At 29.9% G+C, this 15,355-nt stretch overlaps 1 protein-coding gene and 1 long non-coding RNA gene across 2 annotated transcripts; both read right to left on the reverse strand.

Annotated features, from left to right (window-relative positions):
- Positions 1-7,892: 7,892 nt before the first annotated feature.
- On the reverse strand, positions 7,893-8,322 carry LOC136084259 (uncharacterized). Its single transcript, XR_010640435.1, has 2 exons — positions 8,243-8,322; positions 7,893-8,167 (listed from the first exon to the last, which is right to left on the reverse strand). It is a non-coding gene; the product is annotated as an uncharacterized LOC136084259 (long non-coding RNA).
- A 457-nt stretch (positions 8,323-8,779) lies between these two features.
- On the reverse strand, positions 8,780-14,767 carry LOC136083204 (uncharacterized). The gene is made up of 2 exons (XM_065802609.1): positions 14,233-14,767; positions 8,780-9,009 (listed from the first exon to the last, which is right to left on the reverse strand). The coding sequence occupies exons 1-2, from the start codon at positions 14,765-14,767 to the stop codon at positions 8,780-8,782; spliced, it is 765 nt and encodes a 254-aa protein (XP_065658681.1).
- Between the last annotated feature and the right edge of the window lie 588 nt (positions 14,768-15,355).

The raw sequence follows: 15,355 nt of genomic DNA on the forward strand, positions 1-15,355 counted from the left end.
CAATGCAATGTCGATTAAAAAATTTTTTTTTTAGTTTTCTTTAAAAAGTTTTTTTTTTAGTTTCCAGCTTTCAAATTAATTCCCATACAAATCCCACAGGAAACCCACGTTTGATTTCCCATGTGTGTAAATACCATATGGTTCCCACATGTAATCCATGTGGGAAACCCACATGGGTTTAAGGTGACAAATTTCCATACGGATACCACATGGGAAAATCCATCCCACGTAAATCCCATCAATCCCACGCGGAACCCACGCGGAACCCATGTGGGACGCGGTTTTATTTTTCACTGGGAAAAACCAAGTGAACTGCAAACAATCTAAATTTCTGTCAAACAGCAATAACAAAACTGCTTTGATCAAGCGTTGGGAATAAAGCTATAGTAAATCATATAGTAGTGGAATGCGAAGGAGACGCTGACAGAACCATTGCTACAAAAGGAATTGAGCTTGTACAAAATGAAAAATGTATGACTATCATAGCTGATGATACAGACATTCCTGCATGTTGGTTCACATGTGGGATCAAATTATGTGTGAGATTTTTTTCCGCCGCAAAACTAAAATATGTATGAAAAAAAATACAGTATTCCAAGATTCCTTTGCAACACAAGATCAGGTAGTTAATGTTGGAATACAAGTGGTTTTGAACATGTATGGTATGCAAGACAATGATCATATTTTTTTAATTTAGTTATAATATTGCTTATTTTATAACTATACGTCCATACTGTTTTGCAGTGGTTTAATTTAGCTCAACTATTACTATAGGTGAAAAAAATAAACAAGTCTCGCTAGTACAACTTAGGAAACAAAAATATATGAGAATGGCGGCAACTTCCAAAAAAGGAATTCAGCCAGAACGACTACCAACAACCGAAAGCGCGATCAAGTACCATTCGTTTTGAGTGTATTTACAAATTCAGCAATGGTTGGGAGTCAATATAGATAAAACAAAGTGTAGATGGAGAAGGAAAAATGTCGTTTTAGTACCTATAAAGACAGACAAGGTACGTATACTGGAGCAGCAAAATAAACCACAAATGCCAATTTTACTTTCAAAACGGATTTCTTGATAATACTCATTTTTCAATATACAGTCTAAATTTAAACCAGCTCCCAAAAATAGTTTTAATTAACTTTTCAACTTAAGTATTTTTTTATTCAGGATCTTGCACCAATTCATATTCTTAATATCATAAGATGTAATTGCGGTACTAATACTTAAACACAATGTGGAAAACAATGCCAATGTCGACGTCATAGAATAAATTGCATGACAGCCTGTGGACTGTGCCAAGGTTTAGAGTGCACAAATGCACCAAAACAACAATATCGATGATAGCGAAAAATGAATATGAAAGTAGTGAAGATGGAGATGGAAACATTTTTGAAAAAATGTTTAACTTTTGATATTATTTCTAATTATATTAGTCAAGCGTAAAAAACACTAATATTTAAACCTTAAATGAAAAATTATTCAAAAGTTGTTAAAAATATATTTACTATGAAAGAAAATATTTCAAAAATGCTTGTTTTTTTAAATAGTTATACTAATAAACAAAATTTTTTTTATATTTCAGTCTCAATTTCAACTATTTATCTAATAACTTTTTAAGTAAAGGTGTTTTTATATACAATAAGCATTAGCCTAAATAAAAAATATTGCAAAAAAAACTGCTGACATCAGCATTTAAGAACATGATTTCTGAAGCATTTTTGAATTTCATCTTTTTAAACTTTTACACATTAGGCTATATCTGCGCAAAATTTCATAAAGACCAAGCAACTTTATAATAAGTTATTACAACTTATTGACAGTAAACACGACGTGTTTTTTTTGTATTTTTAATAAATTTGAATAAAAGTGAGGTGAGCTAAAATAATCATAACTTTTTTTGCTCAAAATGGATTTTGGAGGATTTTGGACATGTTAAAGTAGATAAAATTACGCTTCGAATGATACCAAATTCAGCTTTATACAAATTTTGTCCAGGTCGGATCCTAATTTGACTAGACTATTATGATAATCTGCAAAAATAAATACAAATATTATAATATTTCGACTTCAAAAAAAACAATGGACTGTTAACGTGCTCAAGATACGCAACTTTTCGCTATTACATAAAAATGGTCTGCGAAGTAAAGTAAAATTTTTTTGTTGTTAAGGCGAATTTGTAAAATTTATATCAAAATATTTTATAAAAATCTTATCTTTGACAATGTATAACTTAGATTTTAAATGAAATGAAATAAGAGGTTGTCCATAAAGTTCGTACGCTCATAGGCGGGAAGGGTGAGGTCTTCAAAAAGCGTACAATAGCGTATGGGGGATGGGGGGAGGATTTTTCAATTTAAAAGTACGTACTTTAATTTTCTAATTTATCACAATTAACGAGTTAATTGATAGAAAAGTTACATTCTGACTAAAGCTTCTAGTTAGCCAACATAAAAAGATGTATGGTATATGGAGTGGAGGATATAGTCTCCCTCTATACACACACATGTATTGGCGCCCTCAGAATTTTTTGATGTTTCAGATAGGACACTTTCACACATTGTGCAAACTCCTAACTTAAGTTTTTTTATACCTATGCCAAATGAGGAGGCTTTGCAAAACATTGGAATGGCGAAGGCCTGTGAACAAAAAGCCCTAAAACGCTTGCCCTCCCCTGCCCATACGTGAGGGTACTATTGTAGTAAATTTTTCAACTTTACCAACTAAAACTAAATTTAAATTTATTACCAGATTTAAATTTTTGTGGAAAAATATTGTAAATTACAAAAGTTATGACCATACAAATTTTCCGACACCCAAAATGAGAGGGGTGTAAATTTTGCATGGTCATAACTTTTGTAATTTACAATTCTTTTCAACAAAAATTAAAATCTGTCGATAAATTTAAATTTAGTTTTAGATGGTAAAGTTGAAAGTTTTGCTACATATTTCTCTCACGTTTGAGCAGGGAAGGGGGGAGTTAAACGATTTAGGGCATTTTGTTCCCAGGCCTCCGCCATCCTGGTTTTTTGCAAGTCAACCTAATTTGGCATATAAACATACTTAAATTTGGAGTTTGCACGATGTGTGAAAGTGTTCTATCTGGAACATCAAAAAATCCTGCGGGGGCCAATGCGCACATACCACCCCTTATATACTGGGCCTGAGTAAGTCCTATTTTTTGAGTCGACAAAAAACAGGTTTTAGCAGGGGCGTGGTTGATGGGTCGGAGCCCTCCTCAAAAACGTGTCATTAGCGTCTCAAAATCTTCCAAATTTGACCGCTAGTTTTTGCTAAAATGAAAAGCTTCTTAAATTATCAAAAGGGCACAAAATTTGCTGTTTCTCCCTCCACCACCCGCATCACCCCTCTTCATCCTCCAATTAAGGAGTATGGGTAGCTTACCCTCGGCACTGGATTTTAGCTTTTGTTTTCAATATTATCGATCTTGCGTAAGACTTGTTTTTTACTTACTTAAGAGGGGTGTCTGAAAAAATGGTCTGCCTTAAGTATAGTTAATTTTTATTTGATTCATTATTAAAACAAAAAAAAAATACACAGGGATTTCTCCGGGAATAGAACTTTGGTCACGGCCGACTATTCCCTTCGCATTAACCTCTCGATCAAACATACACGATTTAATACGCAGCTTAAATTTAATAAAATTAATATTTGCATATAAATTTATAGACGTTTTTTAAATGCGCAAACAAAGGGCTTTGGGGTCGTATAAAGTATCTAAGGTACCCTTTACCTTTTTTTTTTATCAATAAACTTTTTTATTGAGATAAAAAGTTGAGAAGGGAGGGGGGTGGGTATTTTCAGAAATGTACGTACTTTTTAAGGGGACATAAAAGAACACATGGCAACAGGGGGAAGGGGGTCAAATTTCAAAATTTTTGGCGTACGTACTTTATGGACGACCCCTAAATGGAAATTTAATATTGTTTATAATTATCACTTACTTCTACATTTGGGTTTTAATAATATCGCCTGCTACTGCTTGTATTTTTTGTTCTTTATTACATTTTAAAAGATTTCGTTAATATTTTATAAAACTTATAAACTAAAATATAATAATATAAATAGTTACAAGTAAAGATTTTTAATATGTAAAAAATATAAATTTTAAGGCTATTTTTTTCACAAGCTCCAATCATTGCAATTTTTTGCAAAGCATCCTTATTTGACATAAGTATAAACATATAAATGTTCGGAGTTTGCTCTATGTCTGGAAGTTAAATATCTCGAAGACCAAAAACAGCTGGCGCAACCCCTGCCTTTAACCACTGCACCATGGCTCCTCGAAACTTCGAAATATATAAGTTTTTAAACTAATAAATTGAACTATATTACCCTATATCATATGAAGCAATGGTAATCTACCCATCGGAGTATATAGGGATGCAGCCCTACAAATATTGTTAAGGTAGATAATCAACATAATCATAATCAAAAGACAAAATCAAAAGCATAATCAAAAGACAAAACTTTTTCAAAAATTGATGTTTTTGCAAATTAGATATTCTAATGTTTAAAGTTTTTTTATGCTTTTACAATATTTACAACTTTATACAGGAAGGTATAATTTTAGTGCCTAGCAACGGCCATAGCAACAGTTTTTTTTTGTTAAAGTTATTATACTAAATGTACTTTAAAACTTAAAGTGGTACATCTCTTTTGCTATTCTAATGTTACCTTGTACGTCCAAATTGTTAAATGTTAAATAATTATAAGTTATGCTGTTGCAAAGTGCTAACAGCAGGCAGGCTTTTTTTTTAATAATTTTTTTCACTTTTTACTATTTTCTAATGTGTTTGTTGAAATTATATAACATTTTAGTTTGATTCTAGTAAAACAATTAAGATTTACTATGACAAACCTTCGAAATAACAAAAGAAAGGGTGTTGGTGGTCGTGGTTGTAGAAAATCTGTACATATTGTAAACAATAAATGTGGTATCAACGGAAACAAAAAAAAATTTAAAAATTGAAATTATTACCAAAAAAAAATTTACCATTAAACCAGCTGAAAATTCTGGAAGCAGCAATGATTATTTTTTATTCATAAATTTTAAAATTGGCTTCCCAACAAGAATGTGGGGAAGCCAATGTCACGAGTATACTTTACTTTTTAGTGCTATAAAGCAAATCGAACATTAATTTCATAAAAATGCATTTATGAAATTAATGTTCGATTGGTTATGGCATTTTGAGAATTTGGTAAAGGGCACGAATCAACTAAAACATTTGCACGGTGTATGAAATATGCACTCAATATCTAATACTGCCTTTAAAAAATAATAATAAGTTATTTTCTGCATACAAAATTTTTGCAATAGAAAGTATGCAAAATGCTGCAAATAAAGCAAAAACGGAAGAAATCGTCCCAGGTATACATTCTTGTCGTGTGTCAACTGATGGAACTTGACAAAAAAGAGCAAACTCCTCGTTGAACGGTGTAGGGACAGCAGTAAGCAAGGAAAAGTGTTTGGATGTTATTGCTTTATCAAAACATTGACAGGGTATAATATGAGAGTGCCTAATATCAGGTGGAAAAAAAAGGACAACAGAATACGCAAATTGGAAAGTTGCACATAGTTGTAAAATAAATCATTAAAAATTATGAAAAGTAATGGAATCCTCAAGTGCTATTGATATTTTTCAGCAATCCGTAAGTCGAAATAAACTAGTTTATAATGAATCTTGAAGACGGAGACACAGAGTCTTACAAAGAACCCTAGAAACCCTACGATGCGCAGTTTGGTATTACACGGTTAAATTTGAATGTATTGGACATGTAAACAAATGAATAGGTTATCGACTTAGGACACTAGTACAAGAATATAAAAATACTTTTACACCATTTGGTGGAAAAGGAAAATTGACAAACAACTTCATCAATTTAGTAACACATTATTATGTTATTGTCATTCGAAGAGGTCTAAAGTTAAATTGCACTAGCAATAAAAATAATTATATAATGAAAAAGTGGATAGGTGCTATCCTTCATGTGTATGGTGGACAAAACATGCGCCACATGTTTTGTCCACCAGGAGAAGAATCGTGGTGTAGTTAAAAGAAAAATAAACTTAAAAAGCACAAAGAGAGGATTAATTTACTAGAGTGGATGTTTCCTATTTTATCAAAGATTTTCCAAAATCTTCCAAATGATGACCTTTTTTGTAAGTGCATCCTCAAGGATATTTAAAAATGCTAACGAGTCCTTGAATAATATTATCTAGATGAAAAGTCTTTGTAAAAAGATCAATTCTTCAGTTAGGTGTATATAGCCCTTTCTTCAATTCAACGAAGGTCAATTTGGACTTTTTTTATAGTGTATAAAAAAACTTGGAATACAGACCGGTGCCTGTTTTAATAATATATCTGAAAAAATGAACCGACGCAGCATCCAAAATTTACTTATTAAAATATCTGATAAGACAAAAGCAAAAAGAAAAAATCTAAAAGCCTTCAAGAAGGGTTTATTGGACTTTAAGGTTTAAGACTTACATAAAGAGGGAGGAAAAACTTATTTAAAAAGAGGATTTTAGTTTTAAAAATAATTTTTTTTTCTTGCTATTTGATTTTCTACCATATTGTTTTTCAAGAAAATTGTCTCACGAAAAACATCATAACTTTTGAATTAATAGTGATAACTACTTGATATTTTTAGGGCTTATTTATCCAGTGTACTGCTAGTGTGTGAATTTTTTTGAAATAAATTTATTACTTGTAAGTTGTGGTTAAGGAACTAAGACCGGAGGTCTATTAGCCAGTTTTTTGAAAATACAGTTGTTTTAAAGTAAAACTTTTAGTAGAAACAAGATCTTTTAATTAAAAAAACTCACGCACGAGATACAGGTAGCACGCACAAGTAGGGGAGACCGGGGCTAGTTGGCCGCAGGAGTAAGTTGACGAACTGCGTTTATCTTCAGAGCCTTTCTTCAGAAAGTGACAAAAATTACACAGAAACTTCCTTATTGACCATTTCATCATCCACTGTAGTGTTGTCAGGATCTGCGTATGCGCATGGGAGATATTGAGATTTATGCGTTTTTTGACACAAACTTAACTTTTAGAACATCACAATTGGTTTACTATATCTAGTCAGACTTTTTTTTCAAAGTTGCTGTTTTTCAGGATCTATAGACTGTTTATTAAAAAAAAAGCTTTCGTGGTATGTTGGCAAAATTTTCACGTAAGTTGGCTCATACCATTTACTATGGAAAAAAAAGAATATTTTTATAAAATTATTTATTTTTTTTTAATTTTTAACAGTATTGAAAAAATTTATTCTTACAAAAAAAGTAAACAAAAATTTTTTTTAGTTTTTTTTTCACAGATAAAAAGTGGGCTTTGTGGTTTTGGCTTTTATACGGACTAATATTTGGTACCAGCTATAAGTAATATTAAATTTTAGGATAAAATTATTGCGAAAATTAATAGTAAAAAAATTTCAATTAATTTTGCACTTAATAGTGCATTAATATTAATTTTTTATAGTTTGCGCCAACGTACCCCGTAGTGGGGTAAGTTGGCACAATTTTTAATTTTTTTTCTGAGGGCCCGGAAAGGCCCCAAGAATTTTTTTGTAAATGAATACAAATTTTATAAGTTACCCTAATTCATACACTTTAAGACTACACTTTAATATTTTCAAAAAAATGTACTGTTAGGGCTACAAAGCTCATAGAGTAAAAACCAAGCAAACTATATATATAAACTAGAGATGACCTTTCGATCTCAGATGCCGATAGTGAGGTTTTTACAATTGAAATAACCAGCAACAAATCAAAAAACATACTAATCTCCACATGTTACCGGCCACCTGAAGGTGATTTATTTAAATTTTCCAATCATTTAAAACAAATTTTTATAAAAAACAATAATGAGCAAAAAAAAATATTCTGTATTGGAGACATAAACATAGATTGTTTACAATATGATAAACATGCCAATACTAAACTTTTTTTTGACGAAATGCTTCAACATTACATCTTCCCAATTATTAACAAGCCAACTCGAGTAACTCCAACTTCAATCACTGCAATAGACAAAATATTAACTAATTCATTGTTTGATACTTCTCTAAAGGCAGGAATAATAAAGGCAGATATATCTGATCATTTTCCTATTTTCTTCTCCTTGACGCAAGATATAAAATCTAATAATAGTTGTAAAATTAAAATTTATAAAAGAAAAATCAACAAATTTGCTATTCAACAATTTAAAGACTCACTGTCGGCAGAAGAGTGGGATAAGGTATACCATGAATGCAATCTTGGGCACACTAACTCTGCTTATAATAACTTCGAAAAATTTTCCTAAAAAGCTATAATATGCACTTCCCAATTAAAGTAAAATTAATAAAAGAAAAACATTTAAAATGTCCATGGATCACCAAAGGTATTAAAAAATCCTCAAAAAAAAAACAAAAACTTTATATTAAATACTTAAAAAATAGAAATGAGGCAAACCTAAATGTTTACAAACAGTATAAAAACTTGTTTGAAAAAATTAAAAAAAATTCAAAGAAAAACTATTACTCAAATAAAATAAAAAACACAAATGGTGATATTAAGAAAACTTGGGACATCATGAAAGAAATAATTGGGATAAAAACCTGCAAAATAAATAGTTTACCTGCTCAAATTGTCATAGATAATAAAGAGTATGACAATAATAATGCAATTTCAGAAAAATTTAATAGTTTTTTTGTCAACATAGGCCCAAATCTAGCTTCAAAAGTCAATTGTCCAAACAACTCATTTGAAACTTATCTAACTAGTGTCAACAACGAATTAATATTTAAAGAACTAAAAATTGATGAACTCGAAAATGCAATAAACTCTCTTAAAACAAACAAGTCCCCAGGTATAGATGACATTTGCAGTAATATCGTCGTCAATGTCTTTTCGGAGATACGCAAACCTATTTTCGAAATATTTAAATCATCAATTATAACAGGAACTGTACCAGATAAATTAAAAGTAGCTAAAATTGTACCTATTTTTAAAACCGGTGAAACATTTCTAATAAACAATTACAGACCAATCTCAATACTTCCAACCTTTTCTAAAATACTTGAAAGAATAATCTATAATAGATTATATGAATACCTAATTCAAAACAAGTTCTTAAATAAAAAACAATTCGGCTTTCAAGCACAGCACTCAACAGAACATGCAATTTTAGATTTAGTTAATAGCATAAGTGATTCTTTTAATAAAAAGCAATTTGTATTAGGAACTTTTATAGACCTATCCAAAGCATTTGACACAATTAATCATGATATCTTACTAAAAAAAATGGAAAAATACGGAATAAAAAATACTAGCCCAGATTGGTTTAAAAGTTATCTGTGCAACAGACAACAATGTGTTATTTCGAACGATAATAAGTATTCTAATTTACTAAAAATAAAATGCGGAGTTCCCCAAGGTTCCATTCTTGGTCCTCTTTTATTTTTAATTTATATTAACGATCTTCCACAATCACTAAAAAAACTTGATGCAATAATATTTGCTGATGACACAAATTTATTTTATTCATCAGCATCAATTGAAAATCTCTTTGAATCTGCAAATGATGACCTTGAGAGTCTAAACATTTGGTTTAAAGTAAATAAATTATCTTTAAATCAAGAAAAAACAAAATACATCTTGTTTCATTCCAACCAACAAAAAAACAAAATACCAAGCATGCTACCATTACTAAAAATTGATAACATAAACATCGAAAGAACTGAAACTATTAAATTTCTTGGGATAATTATTGACGAAACGATTTCTTGGAAACCCCATATAAAAACATTAAATACAAAAATATCAAAAAGTATCGGCATACTTTACAAAGTCAAAACTATACTTTCCCAGGAGAATCTGAAAGTTCTCTACTTTTCTTATATACAAAGTTATCTAACATATGCTAATATTGCCTGGGGAAGTACAAATAAATCTAAATTAAGTTCTCTATATACACACCAAAAACACGCATTAAGATTGATTTATAATAAAAATAAATTCACTCATGCCGATCCTTTACTTAAAAACTTGAATGCTTTAAATATCTATCAAATTAACATCTACCAAAATGTTTTATTTATACTCAAATATAAGCTCGGACTTGTCCCAACTCATTTTACTAATAACTTTTTTCAAACCAACGCCAACAGATATACCACACGAGGAACCGGAAACTTTACATTGCCCATAAAAAAAACAAAATTTTCGAGGTTTTCAATTGTATACCGTGGCCCCTATTTATACACCAAAACAATACTTCAAAATATAGAACTTACTAAACTGGATAATCTTATTGCCCTGAAGAAAAAACTAAAAGATCTCATAATTAACAAAACCAGTTTTATCGATATGTATTAAATATAAAAGAACAAATAATATAATAAAATATAAAAAGAACAATTTAAGCTATAAAAATAAATAAAAAAGAAATAAAACATAAAATATAAAAAAAAAAAAAAATAAAAAATGTTAGCAACTATACATAGTTAAATTTTTTCTGAACAGTAGACCTCAAAAAATTAATGTGTGTCTTTACTCTTTAAATTTTTAGTTTATTTTGAATTTTAAAGGTTCTCGATGAAAAGACTTTTCTTAGTCTTCTGCGAGTTTCCTTACAACTACATAGTACTACTAATATATGTTGATATATATTTTCAACAAATAACATATATTTTCAACAACAACGACAAGCAAGTCCCTAGTAGCCCTGTGGTGCAACGGACTTGCGTATATTTTTTAAATGCATGGGTTAATAGCCAGCACATTAAATTATAAACCACGAATTTATTATTTTAATTCGCATGAGTTAAAATGTCAAACGCGCATGCGTTAAACAGCATTGTTAACGCTCTTTAGATATTGTAAATATTTGTGGTGGACATTTATATAAACTGGAGACATGTAAATATTATTTGTTTTTGAAATATATAATAATTATTGTTGTAAAAAAAAAAAAAAAAAAAAACTAGCCCCGGTCTCCCCTATACCAAGTTTAAAAGTAAAATGTGCTTTTAACATTAGTAATTGTGTTTCTAGTGAACTTTATTTTTAGGAGTTATTTTGACAGTTATAGGCCTCTATGTCATCATATATTTTTGGAGTTCAAAAATATATATATTTTTTACACCTTCTGTATCTACTTTTGAGAAAATTAATGCTTTATGAGTAAAAAGTAACTTTTTTGTATTAAATAAGAACAATCTTAAATACAGTTTTTTGTGAAATCTTTCAACGTGCTAATTTGGTTGTTGATGTGCTAAATTGCTAATTTAGCATTTCTTTTTTGTCTGAATTGTTAATTTAAAATTTATGTTTTTATGTATGTTAGCGGAAATTTTTATTTATTTATGATTCACCTCCCGAAAGGCGAAGAAGGCCGCTACAAATGAGGAAGCTACTTGTAATTATAACCCTCTCTCAACTCTTTATTTCCGAAACATGAACCTTGACGAACAAGGAAGCTGCGCGTAGGAAAAAGATGAGTGCGGTCCTTCCAGGGACGTGGTGTGAATCGAACTTGAAATCTCTCGCTTATGAAGCGAGCGCTCTACCACTACACCACTACAGCATTAAATGAGAGCAGAATCTTACTTTTCTATTATGTTTCTGTCAAGCAAAAATTTTATCTTTTATCAAAATTTCATATTGCGATAAGGTTTTATACAGTTTTTGATAATATTTTAAAAATTATCAAAATGCTTAAATCACAAAAGCAAAAATAAACTCAACGCCTTGATGAGCATAATCGTTTGTTTTTTTAAAATGCTGTATTTTAAATGGAAAAAACAAAATTTTTAACAAACTTAATTTTCTATATTTAAATTTGTCTCAAAAAGTTAGGCTTCATAAAAAGCAGATCCAATTATATTGACATTTCTTTTAATGTACAAACCCTCTGAAAAAAAAAATAAAAAAAAAAAAAAACCTGACGTAAAAATATCTAAAACCTTTCTATTTCTGAAAAAGACTGAACTGAGAAAGAGTGATAAAAAAAAAAACTTAAATAAAAAAAACTTTAAAAAACTAAAAAACAATTTTCTCTAATAACTTATTTGATATTACAAAATTAGGCAGTTTAATTGCGATCATGTGAGTAACACTTTTATTGCTACCTGGTTTTCCGGAAAATTCGTCCAGGTACAAATTTTAGAAATTTCCATAAATTTTGTTGAGTCTCAGTTTTAAGTTTTACTGCACATGCACATTTTTTATAAATTATATTTATAATTTAAAACATTTAATACATCTTTTCTATTTATATTATTCAAAAATAAATATTCCGTTCAATAAATGCCTCAATTTTCATAAAAAAATGTGCTTACTTTTTTTTGTTGACCCTTTAGATGTCTATCTTTAATATAATTTTTTTTTTTAGATTTAAAAGAGTACTGTGGACAAAGCCCCACCAACCAGTCGGACGTTGGATCAATTCTCTACTATATTTAATATCTGATAAAAGGTATTGAGCTTCCTGTACCTGGTTTTATAAAATAATTCATAAGGTGAAATCTAAATAATACAGCTAAATACTGTTTTCTATTTTCTTAATTACTTTAGTTTATTAACAATTTTATTAACGTTAATAGAGCAAAAAAGCAAGTTTCAAGTAACTTGTTAAAATATCTTCTTTTTTTTGTTTTTGAGAAACTAAAAGCATAAAAAACTCTCCTGAAAAGATTTTTCTTTTTCAATAAAACAAAAATTAACAAAGCAGAGATGCAATTGTATATATATATTTTTGTTTGTTTTTAAGCTTAAATTACAGTTTTACATGCTTACTTTCCTCAATATATAAAAAGTTAAAACGCTAGAAATTTGTAGAATATATATATATATATATATATATATATATATATATATATATATATATATATATATATATATATATATATATATATATATGTGTGTGTGTGTGTGTGTGTACATATATATATATATACTCTAAACATTTATATGTTTATACTTATGTCAAATAATGAGGGTTTGCAAAATATTGCGATGATTGGAGGCTGGGAACAAAAAAGCCTCAAAATTTTTGCAACACCTGCCCCAAAAGTGAGAGCAACAAGTTGATCAAATATTTTTTGTACTTTTCTTAATAAGACTTATATTCAACAATAACTTTTAAGTTTCATAGTATTATCTCTCAGCGTTCAAAAATTATGACAATATAAAGTTTAAACCCCTCAATTTGAGGGGTTTTTAACTTTTATATGGTCATAATTTTTGAACGCTGAGAGATAATACTATGAAACTTAAAAACTATCGATGAATATAAGTCTAGTTGAGAATAGTACAAAAATAATACACCAACCTGTTGCTCTCACAATTGGGGCAGGTGTTTCAAAAATTTTGGGGCTTTTTTGTTCCGAGCCTCCAACCATCGCAATTTTATGCAAACCCTCATTATTTGATATAAGTATAAACATATAAATGTTTGGAATATATATATATATATATATATATATATATATATATATATATATATATATATATATATATATATATATATATGTACACACACACATATATATATACTAGCTGGAGTTACCCGGCGTTGCCCGGGCCAATATTTAAAAGTAAATGAGCATCTGGAACTTTGTTATACTAATTTTGGGCTATGCACAGTATGATTGTGCAATATTTTTTAGTGTTGCACAATAATCCCACAAAATGTGACCCTGTTGGTTGAAGCTATGAAATAACTAAAAGACATTAAGGAAGAAAAAGACATTTTTTTTATTTTTCACTTAAAAAAAAAAATTAAGAATTTCCAAAAGAACATTTACTCAAATTTTTCAATTAAATTGTTCTCTCACACTGGAAAAAAAAGTTGAACATGTTACAAAAGTTAAATCATGGGTAATTTCTTCACATTGGATTGTTATTGTTTTCTTTTAATAGGACTTCTTTAAAGAGGATTTCTTTCACTAAAGAGCCTTCTGATAGACAATGTTCTTGATTTTTTCTTCTGGAGTCAAAATGAAAAGATTTCGTGGAGATCCAACTCTGGAGCATGCAACATAGAGCTGGCCGTGAGAAAAGCAGGGCTGTTCCAAATTGATGCCAGCCACTTTGAGTGACTGTCCCTGCGCTTTGTTAATGGTCATGGCAAAAGCCAGCCTGACTGGAAACTGGAGGCGCTTGAAACTGAATGGGAGGTCATTGGAAATCATTGGAATCCTTGGAGTGAAGACATTCTCACCTTTGCCACATCCAGTCAGTATAGTTGCTTCAATCAAGTTTGAATGGATAGCTTTGATGATGATTCGAGTTCCATTGCAGAGCTTGGGACTGTCGAGGTTGCGAAGAAGAATGATTGGTGCTCCAACTTTCAGGTGAAGAATGTGAGGAGGACATCCAGATGGTTCTAAAGAGTTCAGAAATTCTGTTGGATAGTTGACAGCTTCACTGGGGTCCATAACCATGTCAATGGAGTTGTAGGACTTTTCATTGCCTGGGAGCATTTTCTGGATCTGCACATTGATCTTGGTGACAGACTCATTTTTGGGAGCCAGAATAGCTCTCTCACAGATCCAGTCATGTCTGGTGAAACTCTGCTGGATGTTGGGAAACACCTTGACAATGAGTTCCTCTGCAGAATCCACCAGTGTGCAAAAGTTGGCAGGGAATTTAATGAGCCCTGTCTGCACATCAACTGGTGCCTCACCATTGCCCAAGGCAAGGAGCCGATTGGAAAAGGCTCCTGCTGACAGATCACCAGACAACTTTACCCTCATGTTTGTTGTCAAATAAAGTGTTCTGAGACTCCTCCACAGGTAGGAAGCTTTTAGGTTTTGCCAAATTGCACGGCTGAGGCTGCCGAGCCACACTGGATCCCATTTTTAAGCCCTCATGACCCCGGGGGTCGAGATACGGGGTCAAAACCCAGCTAAGAAACTTCTCCCCCTCGAGGACTACCCCGATGTTAAATTTCATCGAGATCGGTCCGGCGGTTTGGATTTCTATAGAGAACAAACAAACAAACACACACACATTGCCCTTTATATATATTAAGATATATATAATAAGATATATATAATATATATAATATATATAAGATATATATAATATATATATATATATATATATATATATATATATATATATATATATATATATATATATATATAAATATATATATACATGTATATATATATATATAAATATATATATATATATATATTTATATATATATATATATATATGTATATATATATCTATATGTATATATATGTATATATATATATATATATATATATATATATATATATATATATATATATATATATATATATATATATATATATATATATATATATATATAT

Source organism: Hydra vulgaris, chromosome 08, assembly GCF_038396675.1.
Source record: "Hydra vulgaris chromosome 08, alternate assembly HydraT2T_AEP".
Lineage (NCBI taxonomy): Eukaryota > Metazoa > Cnidaria > Hydrozoa > Anthoathecata > Hydridae > Hydra > Hydra vulgaris.

Excerpts from the sequence above, each read along its gene's own strand:
- LOC136083204 (XM_065802609.1), bottom strand. The coding sequence starts at position 14,767 with ATGAGGGTAAAGTTGTCTGGTGATCTGTCAGCAGGAGCCTTTTCCAAT. Across the intron at positions 9,010-14,232 it reads ACTGACTGGATGTGGCAAAG|GTACAATTTTAGCTACTTTT; the intron begins GTGAGAATGTCT and ends TTTTAAAAATAG.